We start from the raw sequence: 24,639 nt of genomic DNA on the forward strand, positions 1-24,639 counted from the left end.
CTCTGAGTTACTGGAATGGCTTTCTTACTCTCTTTGCCAACAGTCACTTTTCTCGATTGTCTTATATGTTTGTCAGATTTCATTTTCTACAGCACAGCTTTTGTCATGTCACTATCCTATTCCAAAAGCCTTGATTACTTCCCATTGCTTATGAAGTAAATTCCAAATTCTCTAGCCGCACGATGGGGGAATTGTGAGCCGCCTTAGTAAGATGTCAGAAAGGACTGATTGGGTTTGGGCCTCTGTCGGGTTGATTTCGGGAGAGGGTTTGAGGAAGCAGGGTTTTGTTCTGGGTTGGTTGTTATCAGGAAGCAGGGGTAATAGTGATTATGTATCAGGTATCTTTTTTTTTTGCGGTACGCGGCCTCTCACTGCCGTGGCCTCTCCCGTTGCGGAGCACAGGCTCCGGACGCGCAGGCTCAGCGGCCACGGCTCACGGGCCCAGCCACTCCACGGCATGTGGGATCTTCCCAGACCGGGGCACGAACCCATGTCCCCTGCAAAGGCAGGCGGACTTTCAACCACTGCGCCACCAGGGAAGCCCTCTTTTTTTTTTTAACTTTTTTTTATATTGGAGTACAGTTGATTAACAATGTTGTGTTAGTTTCCGATGTACAGCAAAGTAGGTATCAGGTATCTTAATCTTATTTAAAAGGAGGGAAGATACTTTTAATTAATTAATACTGTACTTGATAAATAAGCAGTAGTCACTCCTATTAGCCAAAATGTTGGGGTGTTTGGTCACTTTTGTGGTTTAGACAAGATTCATGTATCTTTCTTTGTTCAGATATATCATGGAGTGGTCTTTTTTTTCATGATTCATCACCATCATAAAGTGACCTCCTCTCATATTGATATTGTGTGAAATTACTTTCAATAGGAGAACACCAAGGCTTAGCTGTGAATGCCAGGGCAGCTCCTGGATGTCAGGAACAGCTTCTGTCTTTTTCAGGATGTAGTTAATAGTTGGTTAAAGATAAAAGTTGACTGGTGCTTTACAAAATAGTTTCACTTAAGTATCTCATCACTGGAACCTGGTACCATCAGTGCTCCTCTTGGGAGGGTAGATCTAGGATCAGACTGCCTGCCTGGTCTCAAACTTTAACCTCTCTCCTAACATTGAGCCTAGGTTTCCTCATATATAGCATGGGATGGGGCTAATATTTGCTAACTCGAAGATTAATCAATATAACCCATGTAAGAAATCTAGCATAGTGCTTGGAGGGAGAAGGTAGAGTATAAAGGAACTCCAAACAAGGATAGCAGAGGAAGAAGTAAGAGAGAGGGACCAGCTGACTCCGGCCTTTATCTCCAAGGGTAGAGCCTAAGAACTTTTGGACACACGAAAAGACCCTGGGGCCTGGAAAGTGCTCCTGGTAAATGTACTATACCTGGGGGAATATGTGCCCCCCCCTCCCCCCCGCCATCCTGGAGACAAGCTGCCTGCACAGCCAGCCAACTTTATCACTTTTGTGTGAGTTCTAAGATCTTTACTGAAAAAAACTGCCACAAAATAAACTCCGGTCAAAGAAATAAGGAATCCAAGAAAGAGGAAGATGTAAGATATCAGAACAATTATGAATAAAGAAGACAATGACGTTTATAGCCAAATATATGATTAGCTTTTTTCTTTTTCTTTTTTATTATTAAGAATCAACATGATGAAATTAAAATCATGGAGGATTTCAGTGCTATGGAAGAGGCACAAGGGAGAGAGAAGGATAGGAAGTAAAACAATTATTATTTCTTTTGCACGAGTGAATGCTAGTGAATTCCAGATATTGATAGAAAAAAATAAGTAATTATGTGTTTATTATATGTTTAATTGTATTGTATGTACAAATAGGATATATAACAAAAACGTAAGAAGAAAAAAATCAAATGAAAAATTGATAATTACAACAAAAGGCAGAAAAGAGGGTGGAAGTTTTATAAGCAACAAGACAGCAATCACAAAAAAGGTATATAGGCTAAATTTCCTTATTTAAAAAAAAGTTCCTGGATTGCAGAAAAAAAAAAAAAAGCAAAAATCTAGCTATATGCTACTCTAAGAGATATCTATAAAACAAAAGAGTTGGAAAACAAACGCATGGAACATATATCCATAAATGCTAGTAAAAGAAGGCAGATGTAGCAATATTAATATGAGACAAAATTGAATGCAAGATGAAAAGCATTCAACAGGATAAAGAATATTTTATGCACATAAAATATGTAATCCCAAAGATAATGTGAACTGTAAATATCAATATAGATTTGAAATATATGAAACAAAAACTGCTGAAGTCTGTAATATAGATTATGGATTTGTCAAATTTTCCCTTTATTCTCCGTAGAAATTAATAGGTCATCATGTGAACCAAAAAACTTCATAAGGAATAGAGGATATGAATAACAATGACTTGGCACGATAACATAGACATAGTTACAAAGTGTTGTACCTAGTTTATGAAAATACCTATTCTTTACAAATATGACTTAACTACCATTGGCCATGACTAAGGCCTCAAAGACTCTCAGTAAGTTCCAAAAATACCCCCAAATCCTATAAAGCCACTATTCCTAAGAAAAATGTAATAAAATTAGAAATTAAGCAATAAGAAATTTTAAAGTCTATCCACTTAAAAATTTTTTTCTAATTACCTTTTTAAAGGATTGTTAGGTTACCATCTGTCACCACACTAGACTTAATGCAGTGATCATTTCATAATGTATAAAAATATCAGGTCACTATGTTTTATATCTGAAACTAATATAATATTGTGTGTTAATTATTCAATTAAGAAATAAAAAAATTAAAGATTCAGGTTCCCTGGGAGGATGGGGGGAGACTATTAGGATAAAAAATTTTGAAACCAAAACTGAAATTACAAATTACTTTGGGATAAGAGAATATAAATTTTCAAGTATTCCACGTTAAAATCCATGGGATGTGACTACAAAATTATTTAGAAGATGCAGAAGTTTAAAAGCTTTTAGAAAAAATGGAAATAAAATAACTAAGCATTTTACTAAGATAAGATTATAGCCATAAAATAAATACAAATAGAAGGGAGGAAGAAATAAAGGGGAAAAAGTGATGAAGTTGAATAGAAAAATTTATCATCACTAAATTAAACCAAAAACTAGGTTTATTTGGAAAATTCTGGTAAAATAGATAAACTTTTGACTTGTCTGAGTAAGGAATAAGGAAGAACTCCAAGGATAAGAAAGGAAGTATAACCAAAATTCGAGAAGAGAAATACTATGTCCTACTTCTGTTAATTTTTTTTAACCCAGATTTCCTCATTTATTTCCTAGGAAAATATATGCTATTAGACTAGAAACCTGAATAGAATAAAAACTCTAAATGGAAGGGAAAATGTAGTTTGATCTCACCTAAAAAAGACAATAGGCCCAGTTGTTTTGAAAACAGAAGAAGGTAACTTTCTCAGTAAAGTCTGGAACAGGATAAGAAGGGCATTTGCTATTTATCACTGATACTGATTTTTAGATAGAAAATTAGAGAGAGTTTCTATTTCTAACAAAGAAAGAATTTAAATATTGGAAAGGAAGAGATATAAGTGCCTCTGATTGCTCACCTAAAACCTCTCAAGGAAATCAACTAAAAAATTATTAGAACTAATACAAATAGTTTGACTATCATGAATGAATCTAAAATCAATATGCAAACACTTCTGTCTTTGCACCATCAGACACACCATCAAAAGCTCATTATAAAATATAATTGAAAGAAAAATTTCATTTACAATAATCATCCACACTGTAAAAGAGATGAGTGTAAGCCTAATAGACCTATACATAAAATAAAATACCTAAAATAAAATGAAAATATTAAATGTAGATCATCTATTTACTATAGAAGGGGAAAAAATCAACATTGTAAAGATAATTCCACTCTTATTTATATATAAATTAAACAGGACCTTTTGTGAAATTTGCTAAAACATTTTTAAAGAGAAAATATGAAAAAAAAATAGACAAACCTGAAAAACTGAAGGGACGGGGAGAAGCTTGTACCAGGTATCGTATACAACATAGGTATGGTAGTAATAACAAAGTGTTATTGGCATTGTAATAAATAAACTTAGTGAATGGGAGAGAGTCTACAAATAGACCCATGGGTATATGGGAATTTAGTATTTAGGACTTTAGCTATTGATAAAGGTATTTGTTCAATCAGTGTTCAATCAGTGTCAAAAGGACAGATAATTTGACAAATTGTACTAATTCAGCACAATTAGAATGTAATGAAGAATGCTTTTATAATTTTGTGGTAAAACTCCTTTCTACGCTATATACACAACTTAGAAGCCATAAGAAAAAAAATACAGATTTGACTACAGAAAAAAACCTATGATAGATGACGTAATGAACTACGTTACAAGTAAGTGATAGTCTAGGAGAAACTATTTGCCTCAAAAATAATGGGCAAAGGCTTAATTTCACAAAGAAGCCTTACAAATTAATAAGAAAAAGGCAACTCTAGAAAAATTGGCAAAGGGCTTGAAACAAATAGTTAAAAGAGAAGAAATATAAATAAATGAAATATTCAGCTTCACTAATCAGAGAAACAATATTTTAATTTATTACACTGGTAAAAATATAAATGTATTGATAATACCTCACATTAGGAAATGTGCTTTCATTTATTCAACAATATGTACCTGGTATGTGTCAAGCACTATACTAGGTTAGTAAGTTCCTGGTACGTACTATGAATATCACTGAGTCGTGCTCCTGTTGCCCTCCCTCCATCTAGGCCCACTTCACTCATTTATATCACTGTCTGCACCATGCAGTCATTGGCATTTGTGCGTCAGCTGACAGGAGGTGAGAAAAGAAAAAACTGCCCCATTCACTCCCAGCAAGATAAAAGGAACCAGGGAGATATTTGTCACTGGTATTTTTTCAGTGAGGGTACCTTTTAAATTATGACTAGCTTTAAAATCGGTAGTTTAACATTTTTATTAGTATGTTCTTTTTTTTTTTGATGTGGACTATTTTTTAAAAAAATCTTTATTGAATTTGTTACAATATTCCTTCTGTTTTATGTTTTGGTTTTTTTGGCCGCAAGGCATGTGGGATCTTAGCTCCCCGACTAAGGATTGAACCCATACCCCCTGCATTGGAAGGCAAAGTCTTAACCACTGGACCGCCAGGGAAAGTCCCTATTAGTGTGTTCTTATGTGTCTTGTCATGGTGCAAAGTTGGCGGTTACCTGGTGGGTAACCAGGTAGAGGAAGGTGCGTAGCACCTTGTAGCCCTGGGGTGTGATTAGTGACAGGAACCTGATTCACAAGCTCCTACAGATCTAAGTGAATGTTTTTAAGCGTATTCTTTTTTAAAATCCTTGCTGTTTATCTATTTTATATATGGTACTGTGCATCTGTTAGTCCCATACTCCCAATTTATCCCTCTCCCCGCTTCCCCTTTGGTAACCAAAAGTTTGTTTTTCATGTAAACTGATTCTTCCATGAACGTTAGAAACCCTAGTTGTCTTTTCTAACTATTTTTTTAAAAAGCCTTGTAGGAATTATCTTTGCATTTCTGTCTCCTATTTAAATGAGCCAACAGACACGCATTTCACTCTCTGTGGCCTTTCCCGTATATTTTATCCTTTCAAAAAAGTCAAAAACTTTTTGATTGATGAATCTCCATTAACATTAATATTCCATCATATTGCAATATAACCAGCCATATCCCTTTCCTTCCCTGACTTTCTCACCCTCAGTTTCTCCTTCCAAACCCCTACCTGTCCTCAAACTACTGGGATAAATGAGTACACGTTTTTATACTCTGGGCCTAGGCAGCTCCTAGGCCTGATACCAAGACAGCTTAAGGATGGGTGGGTTCCTCCCCTTTCCCACATTCTCCTCCCCTGACTAAGGTTCTGAAATAACTAAGATGCCTAGCTTAATCCTTGAGAATTCTATTCTTCTACTCTTCCTCAGCTCTTCTTGGCCTCTTCTTATGTACTACTTGTGGAACTGATGACCTAAATGGAGAGCTAATTCTCTTGTATATATAAATTTATGTTGTATTACTAGGGTTGGCTAATTGCTGTGATCAACAGACCTCAAAATAAATAGTTGCTTGAGCATTATTATTATTTTTTTCTCATGTAAGACATGGGTGAACAGGTTTGAGAGGAGACCCCCTCCACTCAGATATTCAGGCACCGAAAACTGTTAGCAGTGCTACCACCTTCAATACACAAACGACTTCCAACTTTGTGCTGGGGTTTGCCTCTATCCAGACAGCCAGAAGGAGGAGGAAAATGTGTGGAGGTGCATGCGTAGGAAACTTATTATGAGTTCATCCTGGAAGTGGTGTGTATCACTTCCTCATTCCATTGGTCAAAACTCAACCACATGGCCAGCCTTAGCAGTAAGGGAGGCTAGGAAATGTAGTCAGGTTGTGTGACTAGAAGAGGAGAACTTCCATTCTGATGGATATTTAGCAGTCTCTGCTACAATGGGATTATGTCCAGGTGATGCTACGCTGAAGAGACATTTTAGGATAAGCCATAGGCATCACCCTAAGAACAAGTGTCATAAGGTGGAGATGAGTTAAGTAGATCTTCAAAACCAGTCTGTTATTGGTGGTCCATCCTCAGTTGTTCTATGGAGAATAAAGGAAGGGATCCTGTATTTATGCCTGGGTCAAAGTGATAAAGTGGGAGAGGATCACCCCCCTCAGTAGGTGGCAGAGTCACAGTGGTGACAAAGAAAGAACCCCCATGAAAAGGTGACTCAGTGCTAGAGTCCAGGGTTCTTAGTTTTGTTGGATTTCCCGTCCAGTAGATCTTCCTCCTTTTGCCCCTCAAGGAGGTTCATATATTTTGTTTTTATTAAATACGACCATAATTACGTACAGGAATTCCAGTCCAGTTCAGCCAATGTGTGGAATTTACAGTATTGATAGTAGAAAAATGCCATTTAGCCTGGTAGCTTGGAACTTGTCTTGTTTGTATAGTTAATCACTTGGGAGTTATCCACCATTCTTCACAGGCCCCTACTTGTATGTCTCTGACAGTCCTGTGGCCCTGTCATTATGATTGTGGCATGAGTGGGGCAGTGATCGTTGGCACAAAGGCCATGCCTGGTGGTTAGCAACCCAGCCAGCTTAGTGCTTGGCATTGGCAGGTAAGAAGCAACTGTTGGAACACAATGCAGGGCTGCCAGCCTACTTGGTCTGAAGCTCCTTATCTGCTTATTATCATGGTGCTTCTTTTTCACTGCTTTCTCCCGTGGTCTGCTCTCAGCTAAGGATATTCAGAAATCTTAACCAAACTTCTGGCAATACTCTTCTTTTTGCACTTTTGACTGATGGCTTCATAAAGCCCCAGACAACGGGGCAGCTTCCAGCCTCTGCGACTTCATTAGTCTCCTTGTCTATTCTGGGCAAGATAAGCAATCCTAGACAAATGGAAAACCTGCTTGTCTCAGCTGCCGAAGCCTTGTGTTTCTCAGGGTTATGTTTGTCACTTAACTTTCAGCTCTTCCTTTCCCAGCTCAAGCTTCTGACCTTGTTCAAGTGCCGTGTTCTACCTAAGTAATTATTTGAAGTGATGTTGGCATCTCTTTAACTTCTAATTCCTTTCTGATTCCCCCCCCGCTTACTGGATACCATTTATTTTTACCAGACCATTTGTGTCTCCTTTGATGCCCATGCCCTAAATGCTTGATAAATTGGATCTTAGCATCAGCCTAAAGTATTAGCGGGAAGCAGAGGGATGACAAAGAAGGAAGCAGAAGGGGAGCAGGGTGCAAGGGTCTGGTGCAGTGTAAGTCTGGCCTTGCTGAGCTATTTGATTGTGAATATGGAGTAAGGGGATCAAAATCCCACAAATTACATGGGGAAAGGACAAAGGAACAGAAATTCATCACTGGTAAGCAGAATGGGGAAGTTGTTACAGTAAGGACTGGGAAACAATTCCAATATTCATGCTTGACATACATGAGGGGAGGAACTGGGATGATGGGGTGGATTTTTAAGGAAAAAGCAACTTATTAAGACAGAGGATTCGTCTAGGTCCATCTATCACAGTCTCTTAGAGCTAAAAAGAGATGCCAGAAATACAGACCAGAACTGGCAGCACTTCTTACCTTCCGTGGAAGGTACAAACCAAGTATAAAGGGGTGTGTGTGTGTGTGTGTGTGTGTGTGTGTGTGTGTGTGTATGTGTGTGTAGGCAGAGGGTCCGTTTCTGCTTTCAGAATTCCAAAGGGGTCCATGACTCATAAATGGTTAAGAGTTATGGATTAGCAGCTCTGTGTATGCTGAGAGTAGTCAAAGCACGAGGGCAGTGAGATGACTAGGAGAGAGACCCCTGGAGGGTGAAGGGCCTAATATGACACCAGTGTGGAGTGAGGTGTTGTAGGGGAGGGATATTCCACAGCCCTACAGTGAAGTCTGAGTGTCACGCTTTAAATGTTCAGATAGGAAATTAGGGCCCCATACTGTGGAATCTGAGAGGACATTTATCTCCATGTCAAAGTACACGAAGCAGAAAAAAATGAAATCATAGGTTCATATTCCACAAACCTAGTTTTACATTTTTCAAACTATGAATGCAGCCTTGCAATAGCATTTTGTTTTGATTTTCTACTCTACCGTGTCCGCAAACTCACCTTTTGTTCTACCTAGGACACTTTTAGTCATCCCCCAATAAAAGTCTAGGCTAGTACCCAAAGGCACAATGAATAATGATAGTTCTACTTTGATGAAGGCACTAACACCTATTTGGGTTGCGCTAGCAAAACTGCTGAGTTCTTGAGAAGATTCGACACACAGTCGCCACACAGAGGTACCCGTCCAGTGGCTGTTTGTGACCCACAATCTTCAGCTTGGGTAAGTGGAACGTCATTCAGGGTGTCATCTGGCACTTTGTAAAGTGGATGAAGATTAAGGCCAGAGAGTGACCTGTACAGCATAGAATTTTGGAAGTAAAGGCAGGTGATCTGAGCTGAAACTTTGACCTCAACTATTGTCTCAGCTGTAAGACAATGCTTGTACTTGTTGCCAACATTATGGACTGAGCATCAGCCTCTGAAAAACCTTTGATCTCACCCAGTCATCCGTCCATCTATCCATCCCTCAAATTTTTATGTTTATATAAGGTCTACCAAGCACATACAATTTCTGCCTGGAAGGACCTTAGTCAAGTGGAGGAGAGAACCAGGTATAAAGCAGAGTGGTGAGTGTAGAGCATGTAGCAGTTGGAAAGCTGAAGCTTAAAAGGTGAGTCAGAAGAGAGTCATTCCAGGTGTCAGAAATTAGAAGCGAGAATTAAGGTATAATGGCAAGAAAAAGCATGGCTGTGTTGGGGATGAGTTTTGTGTAGCCACAGTCTAGAAGGGCAAGCCAGAAGGCTGGAGAAGAAATCAGTAGCCATGAGGAGAGTTTCTCATTTGTGGCAGTCTGGGATGGTTCATTGTGTGGGCTGTCTTGGGTAGTGCAGGATTTGTAGCATCCCTGACCCCGGGTACAAGATGCTATCAGCAACTCCCGGACACTGAGGTTCCAGAGATGCCCCACACAGGAAGCTCATGGTGCTTCTGGTAGAACACCACTGCAGACATGTATATGCCACATTGGAAAACTTGAACCTCATTCTGTCAGTACTGAAGGTACTGAACAGTTTTGAACAGGAAAGCCTCAAGGTCAGATTTGCATTTTTGCTGGATCACTGGTAACCAGGTGAAGGATGGGTCTGAAGTAATAGAGAGGTCTCTGAGGCTTCTATATTAGCCTCGGCAAGCAATGATGAAGACTTGAAGTAAGGTGGTGGGTGAGAGGATGGAGATGAGAGTGCAGGTCAGAGAACCACTTAGGAGGTGAACGAGGCAGGGCTTGGTTACTGACTGACCAACTGGGGGCAAGGAAGTAGTGTCATTAAGGATGACCATTGGAAAGCCTTGTAGTTGAAAGAAAAGATTGGTTTAAGTTTTAAAAAGTCTTAGCTTTTCAGGGTTTGGGCAGGTAAATGAGAGGTTGTTAGAGACATCTGATCTTCCTCTCCACCCAGCGCCTTTTCTCTTTAGTGACCACATTTTAAGATGTCAGGAAGACATTAGGACAGTCCTTGGGAAAAAGTCATTCTCCTCTTACCTACAAACCTCTAAATGCTGCTTCTTTTTTCCATGCTTCTAAGGCGGTGTTCCAAAGTCCAAATTTACTAGTGTGGGCTCCACAAGTCACATCAAATCCATCATCCCTCTCCCCTCATTGCAGGGCGCTGGAGGAAGGAGTTGAGAAGCTGTAGGTAGTAGAATTAAACCCCGTGTAGAGACGCTCCATGACATCTGTCTGGATAGCCTTTTCATGATGGGGGAGGGGAGGGAAAGCAGGAGTTGGCTAGCTTTACCACCTGGGTGTTTGGCTGGCAGGATGGTCTTGATTTCTGTTTGAGGGCTTCTTGAATTCTGTGGTCGAAACACCTGTGTGCTTGCTCGAGTGATTTTGGCTCGTTTCTTCAATTTAACAAGATCATCCTGGAATTTTAATAGTGTCTTCCAAGGCATTAGTAATCTTTCCCAGAGCTGCATTTTCTGTGGATTGATTAGTGCCTTAGTCATAAGATCCTCAGAGCTATTAATAGGAAATATGGAGCAGTGTTGGCTCCTTACCAGCAGCATTCAATAGCTGCTCCTGTTTTGACACCAAACTATTAATAATTTGTGGGTGTTCAATATATTTAACTGACTTTTTTACCCATATCGTATTCTTCTCATACTGTCTAATCCATATGCATAGAAGTCCTCAGAGAATGCACTGCAGAACCATTTCTTAATGCTTTAGGAAAATCAAGTATGTACACGACACTTCTGCGAAGTTAAAAGAAGTCACCTGCAGTTTGCCTTAACTGTGGTCAGTGCACAGAAGGTGAGCACTGCATGGTCTCCATCTAGGTGGGGCGTGAGGAGCCGCACTGTCTCAAGTGTTTTTAAACACAATTTAAATTTTACTATATAATGCAACTTTCCTGAGAAAATTGTTCTTCTTACACTTATTTAAATGTGGGGCTGCCATGGCAGATGGGAATTTAATAAATGCCATATGGCGATGTCAGTGAAAAAGACAAGAAGAAGATTCCTGTGGGTGTCACACAGGAGAACTTCAGACAAGAAGAACTTACAGTGTCCACTCACACATGGATGGATATAGCTCTCTGTACTGGGGGTGGGTGTGGAAGCAGAAGTACCAGCATCACCATACCCTCCCCAGTTCTGATCACTGAATGTTTCCAGTTGTACAATTAATGTACAACCCGTCTCTGGTTTGCTTCCCCCTGCCTCTTCTACAGGGACTAGTAATTTTTAAAAAACCTCATCCTGTTGTTCCACTGCCCAGTGGCTCCCTATATCTTCAGGGATCAAGTCAAAATGCCTTAGGTTAAGCACAAAGCCCCCTCTGCCCTCTGTCCTCCTGTGCCTCCATTCTCCCCGACCTCCCACAACTCCCCTCTCTGCGGTCCTGCAGTCTAGGTCTCTGCTGCTCCAAGTGTGCTCCAGGGACCAGCAGTGTAAGCATCACCTGGGAGCTCCAGACCTGAATCAGCCTGCATTGTTTTTTTCAAAAATTCACCAATTTTTTTTAAAATCAATTTTTATTTATTTTTGCTGTGTTGGGTCTTCGTTTCTGTGCTAGGGCTTTCTCTAGTTGTGGCAAGCGGGGGCCACTCTTCATCGCGGGCCTGTCACTATCGCGGCCTCTCTTGTTGCGGAGCACAGTCTCCAGACGCGCAGGCTCAGTAGTTGTGGCTCACGGGCCTAGTCGCTCCGCAGCATGTGGGATCTTCCCAGACCAGGGCTCGAACCCATTCCCCTGCATTGGCAGGCAGATTCCCAACACTGCGCCACCAGGGAAGCCCTAGCCTGCATTTTAACACGGTCCACGGGTATTTGCGTGCACCTTAATGTTTGAGGAGCACTGCTCTCTAATTCCCGCCTGTCTGGCCATATCCTCTCACTTCCACTACTCTGAACACTCAGTGCAGTTTGCTTTAATTTTTTACCCATGTGTCACGTGACCTTTAAAAAGTCAACACTGAAAGGCATACGTCCCTTGCATCCCTTCAATCCTACCTCCATTTCAATTCTTTAAACTCCTTGTATTTTCCATTGCTGCTGTAATGATTTTTTGCCAATTTAGTGGCTTAAAACAACACACATGTATTCTCTCATAGTTCTGGAGGTCAGAAGTCAGACATGAGGATGAAGGGACTGAGGTCAGGGTGTCAGTAGGGCTGGTTCCTTCTGGAGGCTCGAGGGGAAATCACTTCCTTGCCTCTTCCAGCGTCTCTGGGCTGCCACCATTCTTTGGCTCCTTGGCACGTGGATCACTTTAATCTTGACGTTTCATCCTCACCTCACCTTCTCTCCACACTTTGACCTTCTCGCCTTCCTCTCATAATGACCACTGCGATTATATTGGTTCCACCTGGATCACAGAGGCCCATATCCCGGTCTCCAGAGCCTCAATTTCTGCAGAGTCCCTTTTGCCATATAAAGTATAACATTGACAGCTTCCAGGGACTGGGACGCGGACATCTTTGGGGGGCCACTATTCATCCCGCCACATTCCCTTAGCTGTGTCTTTTGTTATTTGGCTCTAAATATCTGTTAACGTGTATATTGCTATCCCTTGATTAATCAGTGTTAGATCTTATTCATTTCTTTCCCCCATTCTCCCAATATAATCATTCAGTATTTCAAGGCTTTCCTTTATTATGACTCTGAAAATATTTTCTCACTGCCAAGCCAGTTATAATACTCTATATTTTTTTCCTTTCAAAACTTTGAAAAAATTTCATTTTATTTTTGCATTTTCTTAGTTTCCTTTGAACATCTGACGGCCTTCCTTTAGCTTTTGTGACTGTTCTACAAAGTGCCTCTTGATGAAAATTTCCACACAATTTTCCACTTTGTGCCTGTCAGATAACTTGTCAATTTTGGGTTTCTTTCCCTTCTGGAAATGTCCATCCTCTCTTCCTCCTCCCTCCTGACTTAACCTGTGCTGGTTGTTCTTTTAAGCCTCCTACACAGCTGTGGTTCTGCGACTCTCCTTTCACGGAATGATTCCCAACCTCATCTACACATTGGAATCACCGGGGGCGGGGGGGGGGCTTTAAAGTTCCCTGATGCCTGGGTCAGAACCCCCTGAGCTCCTGCCGTATTGTGGCCTGGGCTTCAGGCTTTTAAAGCTCCCCAGGTAACTCTACCCTGCAGCCAAGGATGAGAGTCACGGCTGTAACATCATCTGGGGAGTTGCTCGTGTTGCTGTTCTGTGTTGGGTTCCCTGATTCCTGGTTCTCTATTTTTTAAATTTATTTCTCTGTTTTGGTGGAGCATGTTATTTAGTAGCTTGCCAAGAGAAGATGTCTGTTCAAGCCCTTGCATGTCTGAAACTGTCTTTATTCAGCCCTCACACTTAGCTTGCAATTTTCTGTTAAGTATTTCAAATTGCAAATAATTTTCCTTTAGCGTTTTGAAGGCATTGCTGGTCTAACTTTGAGTTATTTGTTCCTGAGAAACCCAAGGCCATCTGAATTTCAGTTCTTATATGAGGCCTTTTCTGTGCTTCCCCTGGAAATAATTTAATACCTCCTTTTTTTCTGATATTCTGTAATTTCATATTGTGCCTTAGTGGGATGGTCATTTTTATTCATTTTAAGTCTGGAAACTTATCTCTAGTTTTAGATGATTTTCTTGTGTTATTTCTTTGATTTATTTCCCTTCATTTTCTCTTTATGGGATTCTTATTATTCAAATCTTAGGCCTCCTTGATTTATCTTCTTTTTGTAAAAATTTTTTCTCCTCTAATTTACCTTTGGCTACTTTTTTCCCCTTACTTCCTGGCATATTGAGCTAGAAGAAACCCCAGTCCTTTCTCTCCTGAGTGTCTCCTTTACTCCTGCCCCACTGACACACACACAACACTTCTGAGGCCAGGTGTGTGTGGTGTTTTCCCCACCAAGCAGTCCTGCAACACCAGCTGGGTGTCCTACCGTTCAACTCAGTTCTGACACTCTCTGCCTGGTGATAGCGTCAGATTCCACAGGGTAAGGACTCAGTCCCACGAGACTGCTCCCCACTTCAGTTGCCAGTTGCAAGTGGTAGGTCCCCAGGGTACCCACAACTTCTGTCCAACTTGGCCACAAATCACAAGTTCCCACAACCTGCACCTGGGGTTTACTTAATTTACTAGAGCCACTCACAGAACTCAAACTACTATATACTTACTTATGTTTACCAGTTTATTAAGGGGTGGATACAGATGAACAGGCAGATGAAGAGATACATAGAGTGAGGTCAGGGAGGGTCCCGAGTGCAGGAACTTCTGTCCCTGTGGAGTTGGGGTCTAGTCACCCTCCTGGTATATGGATATGTTCACCTACCTGACAGTACCCTGAACCCCCATGCCTCTGGGACTTTTGTGGAGGCTTCCTCATGTAGGCATGATCAATTATTAATTCCATTTCCAGCTCCTTTTTCCTCTCTGGAGGATGGGGGTTTGAGACTGAAAATTACAAACATCTAATCATGGCTCAGTCTTTCTGGTGACCAGCCCCCGTGCAGGAGTCATCCAGGAGCCCACATGGAGTTGCCTCAGTAGAACAAAAGATGCTCATTATGCTTTAACCACTTAGGAAATTAGGATTTTAAGGAGCCCTGAGTCAGGGATGGGGTCAGAGACGAAATATTAGAACAAGAGATGCTCCTAAAGCTCTTACCGTTTAGGAAATTACAAAGGTTTTAGGACCTCTATGCCAGGAACTTGGGGCAGATATATGTGTGTATATATATATAATCATTCGTCTCATTAATCTTTTTGTCTGGCTTCCACACTAGGCTATAAGCACTTGAGGTCTGGGGTCATGTCTGACCACAGTGCTTGTGCATAGGAGGCTGAAATATTGCTTATTGAATTAATATATTAGAAGCATAGCTTGTGGGGGAGGATGGCTAAAAGTGTATATTTTAGCTGAATAACAAAAAATTTATTATTAATATGTTAAATCAATATTTTATGATAGAAAAATAATGTGAATATGACATAGAAATTTCTGGGACTTAGAACTAAGCAAAATAGTGATCAAAAGTTTTTTTCCCCCTATTTTTGAACAGAAACTTCCTGTCCTGCCCAGGGATCACAGCAAGCATTAGGACTGCAAGTAACTTTGAACTCTTTGTAGTTGAGATGCCATGTGACTTCCTAGTTTCTGTGGCCTTTTCATTGACACTTTATGTGTCTAACCATTTTCTTTTCTGACTCAAAAACTAGGACCCATATTTTGATAAAAGAACAGCAAAGTGGTTTACTTTAAAAGAAAGGTGTACAAATAGGTTCCTCAATAAAGTCATCATATCTGCTTTAACTATCTTACTCCTCCTTTTAGTCCCTTGAATATAAGATGTGCCCCCGGCCCCCTTCCCACCTTTCAGATCTTGTGTGGGATATTTGTGATAAAAACTAGCCTTCTCTAATACGAAAAGAAGGGGTCATTGGAGAATGACTCCCCCTCCTTTATATCTTATCACAGTCCCCTTGTTTTCAGAATATGGATACAACAAAGTCCTAGGATATGTGTGCCTGTCTAATGTAGCAGGGTTTGGATATATGTGGGCTTTCTGAACACATCTGGAGCTCCACCTTCCTAATGGGTAGTGCTATAGCTGATACAATTCAGAGAGCCTCTCTCCCTTTCTGGCAAGTGCTTCTTATTATTTGATGGAATATGGGTTTTATAGTGACAGAAATGGGGGAATGAGTTAAGAAGTGCTTGAGAAAAATTATGGCAAGAGAAAAGGGGGGATCAGGCTACATAAACTTTATGGATTATTAGTCCAAAGAACTAGGCCTGAAATATGTCACCTGCTGCCGTGATGCTGCTGGTAGTTTTATGAGAACAATGGATTTCCTGCGCATTAGCTTATCAGGCTGGCCTCTCTGCCTTACAGAGGGTGGGCTACAAATCAATGTGAGGGAGAGAAAGTGACATGAACAGATAGGATACTTGAAATCTCATAAATTCCAGCACACGTGGTCTCTGCGCCCATGGGGGGAACACTGACGTGGAGGGTCACTGGGACTGAAGGACATCTTACCGTGTGTGCTGGCTCTTCCGAGGTTCCCCCTTGAGGTCCTAATTCAGCCAGAAATGATGGCTCCTGTGCTCCTGAACAGGCTTTGCTACCCCTCTCAGGAAGAGAAGTGAACTTCAGGTACAGATTAGGGACGCAAAGACCTACAGAGAAAGGCATCTCTGGGATTACATGGTATCAATCAGCAGTTGACACGCTCTTTAACGGGATAGCGTTAATGAGCAGTAGACACGTCAGTGCTTCTGTAGTCAGTGTCACCATTGCTTGCCTCTGATATTTAACAGCTAGTTGGAATATTCTTGAAAAATATATTTAGCTTTCCTCTGATTCAAATCCTTCTCATTAGAAAGAATAAACTATGTCGATTATCTCTGAGGGGATATTTTTAAAGCTTAATGAAACAAACATTTAGATCATCCTTTAAAATGTGCTGATGACTGTGCTTATACTCACCTTCTTTTTGTATATCCCAAGGGGCATCTGCAGACATATGCATAAATCACTCAGTAAGCAACTGTATGTGGAGAGCTTACTACATGCTTAGTATGAGGTTAATTTGTTAGAACCAGACCCATGATAGGCAGACCAGTACACTGTTGTGATGCTTTTTTCCCATGATTTTTTTTTCCTATACCATTACAGGCCAGAAGACAGGCTTCTATGGATTCTATAAGGGAAGGAACTAAAAAATTGCAAAAGATGAAGGACGAACATAGCCAGAAGGTATTCAAAGACCCAATTAGCCACTGCTAATTATTTGCTTGGGGTACTAGATAATTTTGAAGGGTTTCGGAACAGAAATTCTTACATACATGAAAATTCCGAAAAAAAAAACCCCACAGGTGTTAAAAATGGTGAGATGTGAATGTGTTTTAAGAGTATGGTGGTGCGGTGGCTCCTTCTGGTCAAAACTCTCGTGATACTTAGCCTCATAGGGGCTACAGTGTGTCTGCTGTAGTTGGAGCCAGCATCTCATGGAGAGGATGATAGAACACTTGGGAACTTACGATCTACAAAACATAACCAATGCCACTGCCATTTTTTAAACCAAAGATATATGATATTGCAAATAGTGTCCAGAGACCACTGTAATGCATAACAAACAAAGCAGGCATACAAAATCATGAAACTGGCTTAAATGTTCATCTAAAAATATACATAGAATGAAAAGTAAGGATACTCTACACGTATACACATATGTGAGGCATTCCAAACAAAACATAAAATTCCAAATAAAGCGAGCAAGAGAAATCAGTGAAATGAATACAGAACCTCCTAAGAAAAGTACTTCAAGGGTAATCCTTATTAGAATATGAAATTTCTGGCATGTAACTAAAAACAGTGTTGTGACTTGATGGTCATACCTGCCTTGATACGTAGGCTCAGTGGTGCCAGAGGCTCCTCAACAAGGGCTGGGAGTGATGGGGAAGATGGGAGTCAGCTCCAAGGGGCCACTTCATTCCAGGTCCTTTAAAAGAGCAAAATAAATTATTCAGCCAGTTGAAGACCATTATATTCCCCATCATTTTTATTTTCCAGCTTTTTTCTTGCTGTGTTTATGGTGATATCCTGTCATTTCTTCCAGAATATCTTTTTTTAAAAAATAAATTTATTTATTTTTTTATTTTTGGCTGTGCTGGGTCTTTGTTGCTGTGCACGGGCTTTCTCTAGTTGTGGTGAGCGGGGGCTACTCTTCGTTGCGGTGCGCGGGCTTCTCATTGTGGTGGCTTCTCTTGTTGTGGAGCACAGGCTTTAGGTGCGCGGGCTTCAGTAGTTGTGGCACATGGGCTCAGTAATTGTGGCTTGCGGGCTCCAGAGCACAGGCTCAGTAGTTGTGGCACACGAGCTTAGCTGCTCCATGGCATGTGGGATCTTCCCGGGCCAGGGATCGAACCCGTGTCCCCTATATTGGCAGGCGGATTCTTAACCATGGTGGCACCAGGGAAGCCCTCTTCCAGAATGTCTCTTAAATCTGTTTCTTCAATTATACAATTAACAGAATTCTAACTCCCATTCTGAGTTCCTCGATTTCGTTTAATTTGTTTTTTTTCCATTATGTCTTTGTTGCACAAGGTAACTTATTATAGCAATTGTGGGTGGAAATCATATTACAAAATATGTACTAATTGTCGTTGCTCTAATTTGACCCTTTTTTTTTTTTTTTGCCGTACGCGGGCCTCTCACTCTTGCGGCCTCTCCCATTGCGGAGCATAGGCTCCGGACGCGCAGGCTCAGCGGCCATGGCTCACGGGCCCAGCTGCTCCGCGGCATGTGGGATCTTCCCAGACCGGGGCACGATCCCGTGTCCCCTGCATCAGCAGGCGGACTCTCAACCACTGCGCCACCAGGGAAGCCCAATTTGACCCTTTTGAGTGCTACCCTCCTCCCAAAAGTGGCCAACTTCTTACTCTTTCATAATTTCATCCAGCATATGATATAAATGACTGTGTCGCTGAGCTGTATTGTGCATAGTACGTAGTAATTAAATTGTTGAAAGAAATAATGTAAGTTGCCAATTTAGTTATTAAGCTACTATATAAACAATAAAGAAACCATGAAACATTTTTATCCCTTGGTGTTTAACAATTTTTTTTTCTTCTGACAAAGGCCTCATATTGAAATCCACAATTAAAGAAGCAATGTTATAGTAAGATTCTAGTAATTAGCATGTGGAAACTAAATCTGGTATACACTCATGTTGTATTTTCAGTAATGTCTTAAATCACATGAAGTGTTTCTGTGATCTTTTAATTTATTCCTAGGTCCTGAGGGACTTAGATACCGAGGGGAGTGTTGTGAAATCATTGTAGATACGATTTACTTTAAAATAACTTTTAGTGAGTTTTAAATAGTATTTTATAAAGTTTGGTGTATATATTCAGAATGTGAAAACCATTAAAAGTAGAACATTTTATAAAGAGAATGCTCAACAGATTAGAAAATCAGATCTGGGATTTAATTTTCAGGTATATAAAATATAAACAGCTCATGCAGCTCAATATTAAAAAAAAAAAAAAAACTCAATCCAAAAATGGGCAGAAGACCTAAATAGACATTTCTCCAAAGAAGACATACAGATGGCCAAGAAGCACATGAAAAGCTGCTCAACATCACTAATTATTAGAGAAATGCAAATCAAAACTACAGTGAGGTATCACACCAGTTAGAATGGGCATCATCAGAAAATCTACAAACAACAAATGCTGGAGAGGGTGTGGAGGAAAGGGAACCCTCTTGCACTGTTGGTGGGCATGTAAATTGATACAGCCACTATGGAGAACAGTACGGAGGTTCCTTAAAAAAGTAAAAACAGAATTACCATATGATCCAGCAATCCTACTACTGGGCGTATACCCAGAGAAAACAATAATTCAAAAAGACACATGCACCCCAGTGTTCACTGCAGCACTATGTACAACAGCCAGGTCATGGAAGCAACCTAAATGCCCATCGACAGATGAATGGATAAAGAAGTTGTGGTACATATATACAATGGAATATTATGCAGCCATAAAAAGGAATGAAATTAGGTCATTTGTTGAGACGTGGATGGATCTAGAGACTGTCATACAGAGTGAAGTAAGTTAGAAAGAGAAAAGCAAATATCGTATATTAACGCATATATGTGGAACCTAGAAAAATGGTACAGATGAACCGGTTTGCAGGGCAGAAATAGAGACACAGATGTAGAGAACCAACGTATGGACACCAAGTGGGGAAAGCCGTGGGGGGGGGTGGGCATGGTGGTGTGATGAATTGTGCAATTGGGATTGACATGTATACACAGATGTGTATAAAATTGATGACTAATAAGAACCTGCTGTATAAAAAGTAAATAAAACAAAATTCAAAAAAAAAGAATCACGTTTATGGTAGGAAGATACAGAAAATAACACATTTGTATCATTGCACCTATTCATGTGTTTGTTCATTCCATTCATTCAACAAGTATTTATTGAACACCTACTGTGGAGTTGGAGAGTAGATTCTCTAGGTTAAGTTGAGGTGACAGCACATTGATCCTGCCCTGTATGTCCCTGACTTTCACATTCTTACATTACTCTGGTCTCTGGTGACAGTAGGTTCTTCCTTAAGTTTAACTTCTCAGTATTTTACATTTGATTCAATTCCCTCTTCTAGAAATTTAGTTACAATTCCTTTTCCAAACTATACCTTCAGTATATTCTTCTCCACTGACTACTACATTTTTTGTCAACCAACATGCTGACTCTTGCCATTGTAAATAAAGCAGCCAACCAACTCCTTCCTTGATTCTGCTATCCTCAGAGCTAACACCTTTTCTGCTTCTACCAAAACAAACAAACAAAAAGGACAAAGGTAATATTACTGTAATCATACCTTTATTGCCCACTTTGTCCTTAATGCTTTATGTTCTGGTTTATATTCATAAATGTTCTTACTGAAACTGCTCTCTAAAGGTAAAATCCCTTCAGAACATTCAATGCAGTGGTCTTTTTGCAATCCCTCTATCCCTGTAACTCTGACATTATTTAACACCATATAAAGCTTTCCTTTTCTGGCTTTTTTTTTTTTTTTTTTGGTACGCGGGCCTCTCACTGCTGTGGTCTCTCCCATTGCGGAGTACAGGCTCCGGATGCGCAAGATCAGCGGCCATGGCTCATGGGCCCAGCCGCTCCGTGGCACGTGGGATCTTCCCAGACCGGGGCACGAACCTGTGTCCCCTGCATCGGCAGGCAGACTCTCAACCACTGCGCCACCAGGGAAGCCCTTTTTTTTTTTTCACTTTATTATTCTGGTTGATCTATCTCAGAGTAATCCATCCCAGTATTCATCCATCCATCCATCCTGTCAACAAACATGTATTGAGCTCCTATTATGTACTGAGCCTTCTGCAAGATGCTGGAGCTCCAATTAGAAACAGGATAGACAAGGTCCCTGCTCTCCTGAATTTTACTTTTTCATGGAGAAGATGGACAAAAGGAGACAAAAAACATTGCACTTTTGTTTTATAGTGATTAATCATTTGGTAGTAATTAATGCTATACAAGAAAAAATTGTGTGTTGTGATAACTTGAGTGGTGTATAAAATACTGTCGATTGCCTAATTCTCTCCTAAAACCTTGTTTTTTTCCTTCATGTATTCATCCTACTTACCATGGCCTGTGTTTCCAAGAAGTCAGAAGAAATCAGTCAAGGGATCCATTTGCAAATGGTCTAACTGATCATGGAAATTCTAGTCTCCTTAACTATGATTGGTTCAGCCATTGATATGGGAAGTAGTTCCAACCAATGAGACTTATGAGAAGCCTACCTTTTAGTACAGATTTTGATTAATATGTAATATACTACTCTTCCCATTTAGTGATTTTTAGCTTTATGTTTTTGGTCTTTTAATTTTGTCTGATTCTAATATATTTTTCTGCCATCCTTCTTGTTAGAATTTATGGGGCAATTTCTTTTTCCATCACTTAACCCCTGTGTGTCACTTGGCTTAAATTAGATTTCTAGTGACAAAAATGGCTGATTTTCATTTTACCCAATTTCGTGGTCTCTTTTAATATATTCTCATTTATTGTGATTGCTAGTGTATTTGCACATATTCTTGCTACATAATTTACTTTTTTTCCCTAATATCTGTATCGGAGTATAATTACTTTACAGTGTTAGTTTCTGCTGTATAACAAAGTGAATCAGCTGTATGCATACGTATATCCCCATATCCCCTCCCTCTTGCGTCTCCCTCCCACCCTCCTTATCCCACCTCTCTAGGTGGTCGCAAAGCACTGAGCTGATCTCCCTGTGCTATGCAGCTCCTTCCCACTAGCTATTTTACGTTTGGTAGTGTACATATGTCCATGCCACTCTCTCACTTCGTCTCAGCTTACCCTTCCCCCTCCCTGTGTCCTCAAGTCCATTCTCTATGTCTGTGTCTTATTCCTGTCCTGCCCCTAGGTTCATCAGAACCATTTTTTTTTTTTTTAGAATCCATATATATGTGTTAGCATACGGTATTTGTTTTTCTCTTTCTGACTTACTTCACTCTGTATGACAAACTCTATGACTTCTTTATATGGCTGAGTAATATTCCATTATATATATGTGTGCCACACTTCTTTATCCATTCATCTGTCGATGGACTCTTAGGTTGCTTCCATGTCCTGGCTATTGTAAATAGTGATGCAGTGAACATTGTGGTACATGACTGTTTTTGAATTATGGTTTTCTCAGTGTATATGCCCAGTAGTGGGACTGCTGGGTCATATGGTAGTTCTATCTTTAGTTTATTAAGAAACCTTCATAATTTTCTCCATAGTGGCTGTATCAGTTTCCACGAAAGGTGCAAGAGGGTTCCCTTTCCTCCACACGCTCTCCAGCATTTATAGTTTGTAGATTTTTTGATGATGGCCATTCTCACCGGTGTGAGGTGATACGTCATTGTAGTTTTGATTTGCATTTCTCTAATGATTAGTGATGTTGAGCATTCTTTCATGTGTTTGTTGGCAATCTGTATATCTTCTGTGGAGAAATGTCTGTTTAGGTCTTCTGCCCATTTTTGGATTGGGTTGTTTGTTTTTTTGATACTGAGCTGCATGAGCTGTGTGTGTATTTTGGAGATTAATTCTTTGTCAGTTGCTTCGTTTGCAAATATTTTCTCCCATTCCGGGGATTGTCTTTTTGTCTTTTTTATGGTTTCCTTTGCCATGCAAAAGCTTTGAAGTTTCGTTAGGTCCCATTTGTTTATATTTGTTTTTATTTCTATTTCTCTAGGAGGTGGGTCAAAAAGGATCTTGCTGTGATTTATGTCATACAGTGTTTTTCCTATGTTTTCCTCTAAGAGTTTTATAGTGCCTGGCCTTACATTTATAGTGTTATAGTTTTATATATTTATAGTGTTATAGTGTTATAGTTTTATAGTGCCTGGCCTTACATTTATAGTTTTATAGTGCCTGGCCTTGCATCCCATAGGGTTTGGATCATCGTGTTTTCATTGTCATTTGTTTCTAGGTATTTTTGATTTCCTCTTTGATTTCTTCAGTGATCTCTTGGTTATTTAGTAGCGTATTGCTTGGCCTCCATGTGTTTGTACTTTTTACAATTCTTTTCCTGTAATTGATATCTAGTCTTATAGAGTTGTGGTCGGAAAAGTTACTTGACACGATTTCAATTTTCTTAAATTTAACAAGGCTTGATTTGTGACCCAAGATATGGTCTATCCTGGAGAATGTTCCATGAGCACTTGAGAAGAAAGTGTATTCTGTTGTTTTTGGATGGAATGTCCTATAAATATCAATTAAGTGCATCTTGTTTAATGTGTCATTTGAAGCTTGTGTTTCCTGTGTTTTTTTCATTTTGGATGATATGTCCATTGGCGAAAGTCGGGTGTTAAAGTCCCTTACTACGCTTGTGTTACTATCGATTTCCCCTTCTATGGCTGTTAGCATCTGCCTTATGTATTGAGGTGGTCCCATGTTGGGTACATAAATATTTACAATTGTTATATCTTCTTCTTGGATTGATCCGTTGTTCATTATGTAATGTCCCTGTTTGTCTCTTGTAATAGTCTTTATTTTAAAGTCTATTTTGTCTGATATGAGAATTGCTACTCCAGCTTTCTTTTGATTTCCATTTGTATGGAATATCTTTTTCCATCCCCTCACTTTCAGTCTGTATGTGTCCCTGGGTCTGAAGTGGGTAGACAGCATATGTATGGGTCTTGTTTATGTATCCATTCAGCCAGTCTATGTCTTTTGGTTGGTGCTTTTAATCCATTTACATTTAAGGTCATTATCCATATGTATGTTCCTATTACCATTTTCTTAATTGCTTTGGGTTTGTTTTTGTACGTCTTTTCCTTCTCTTGTGTTTCTTGCCTAGAGAAGTTCCTTTAGCATTTGTTGTAAAGCTGGTTTGGTGGTGCTGAATTCTCTTAGCTTTTGCTTGTCTGTAAAGGTTTTAATATCTCTGTATAATCTGGATGAGATCCTTTCTGGGTAAGGTAATCTTGGTTGTTGGTTCTTCCCTTTCATCACTTTAAATATGTCCTGCCAGTCCCTTCTGGCTTGCAGAGTTTCTGCTGAAAGTTCAGCTGTTAAGCTTATGGGGATTCCCGTGTATGTTATTTGTTGCTTTTCCCTTGCTGCTTTTAACATTTTTTCTTTGTATTTAATTTTTGATAGTTTGATTAATATGTGTCTCAGTGTGTGTCTCTTTGGGTTTATCCTTATGGAACTCTCTGCGCTTCCTGAAATTGAGTATTTACTTTTCCACGTTGGGGAAGTTTTTGACTATAACTCTTCAAATATATTCTCAGACCCTTTCTTTTTGTCTTCTTCTTCTGGGACCCCTATAATTTGAATGTTGGTGTGTTTAATGTTGTCCCAGAGGTCTCTGAGACTGTCCTCAATTCTTTTCATTCTTTTTTTTTTTTTAATTCTGCTGGAATTTATTTCCACCCTTTTATCTTCCAGGTCACTTATCCATTCTTCTGCCTCAGTTATTCTGTTATTGATTCCTTCTAGGGTATTTTTAATTTCAGTTATTGTGTT

General features: G+C 39.9%; 1 protein-coding gene across 3 annotated transcripts in view; it reads left to right on the top strand.

The window, feature by feature from the left end:
- The window catches only part of EPSTI1 (epithelial stromal interaction 1), a 96,870-nt gene that overhangs the window by 48,072 nt on the left and 24,159 nt on the right, over positions 1-24,639 (top strand). For 2 of the 3 annotated variants that reach the window (XM_070044068.1, XM_030882167.2), the window contains exons 7-8: positions 8,762-8,855; positions 16,754-16,834. In XM_070044068.1, the coding sequence (XP_069900169.1) occupies positions 8,762-8,855; positions 16,754-16,834 (175 nt within the window). The remainder of the gene's footprint in view (positions 1-8,761; positions 8,856-16,753; positions 16,835-24,639) is intronic. The other variant, XM_030882170.3, reaches the window with a different exon arrangement.

The sequence above is a fragment of the Globicephala melas genome, chromosome 18 (assembly GCF_963455315.2).
Source record: "Globicephala melas chromosome 18, mGloMel1.2, whole genome shotgun sequence".
In the NCBI taxonomy this organism is placed as follows: Eukaryota; Metazoa; Chordata; class Mammalia; order Artiodactyla; family Delphinidae; genus Globicephala; species Globicephala melas.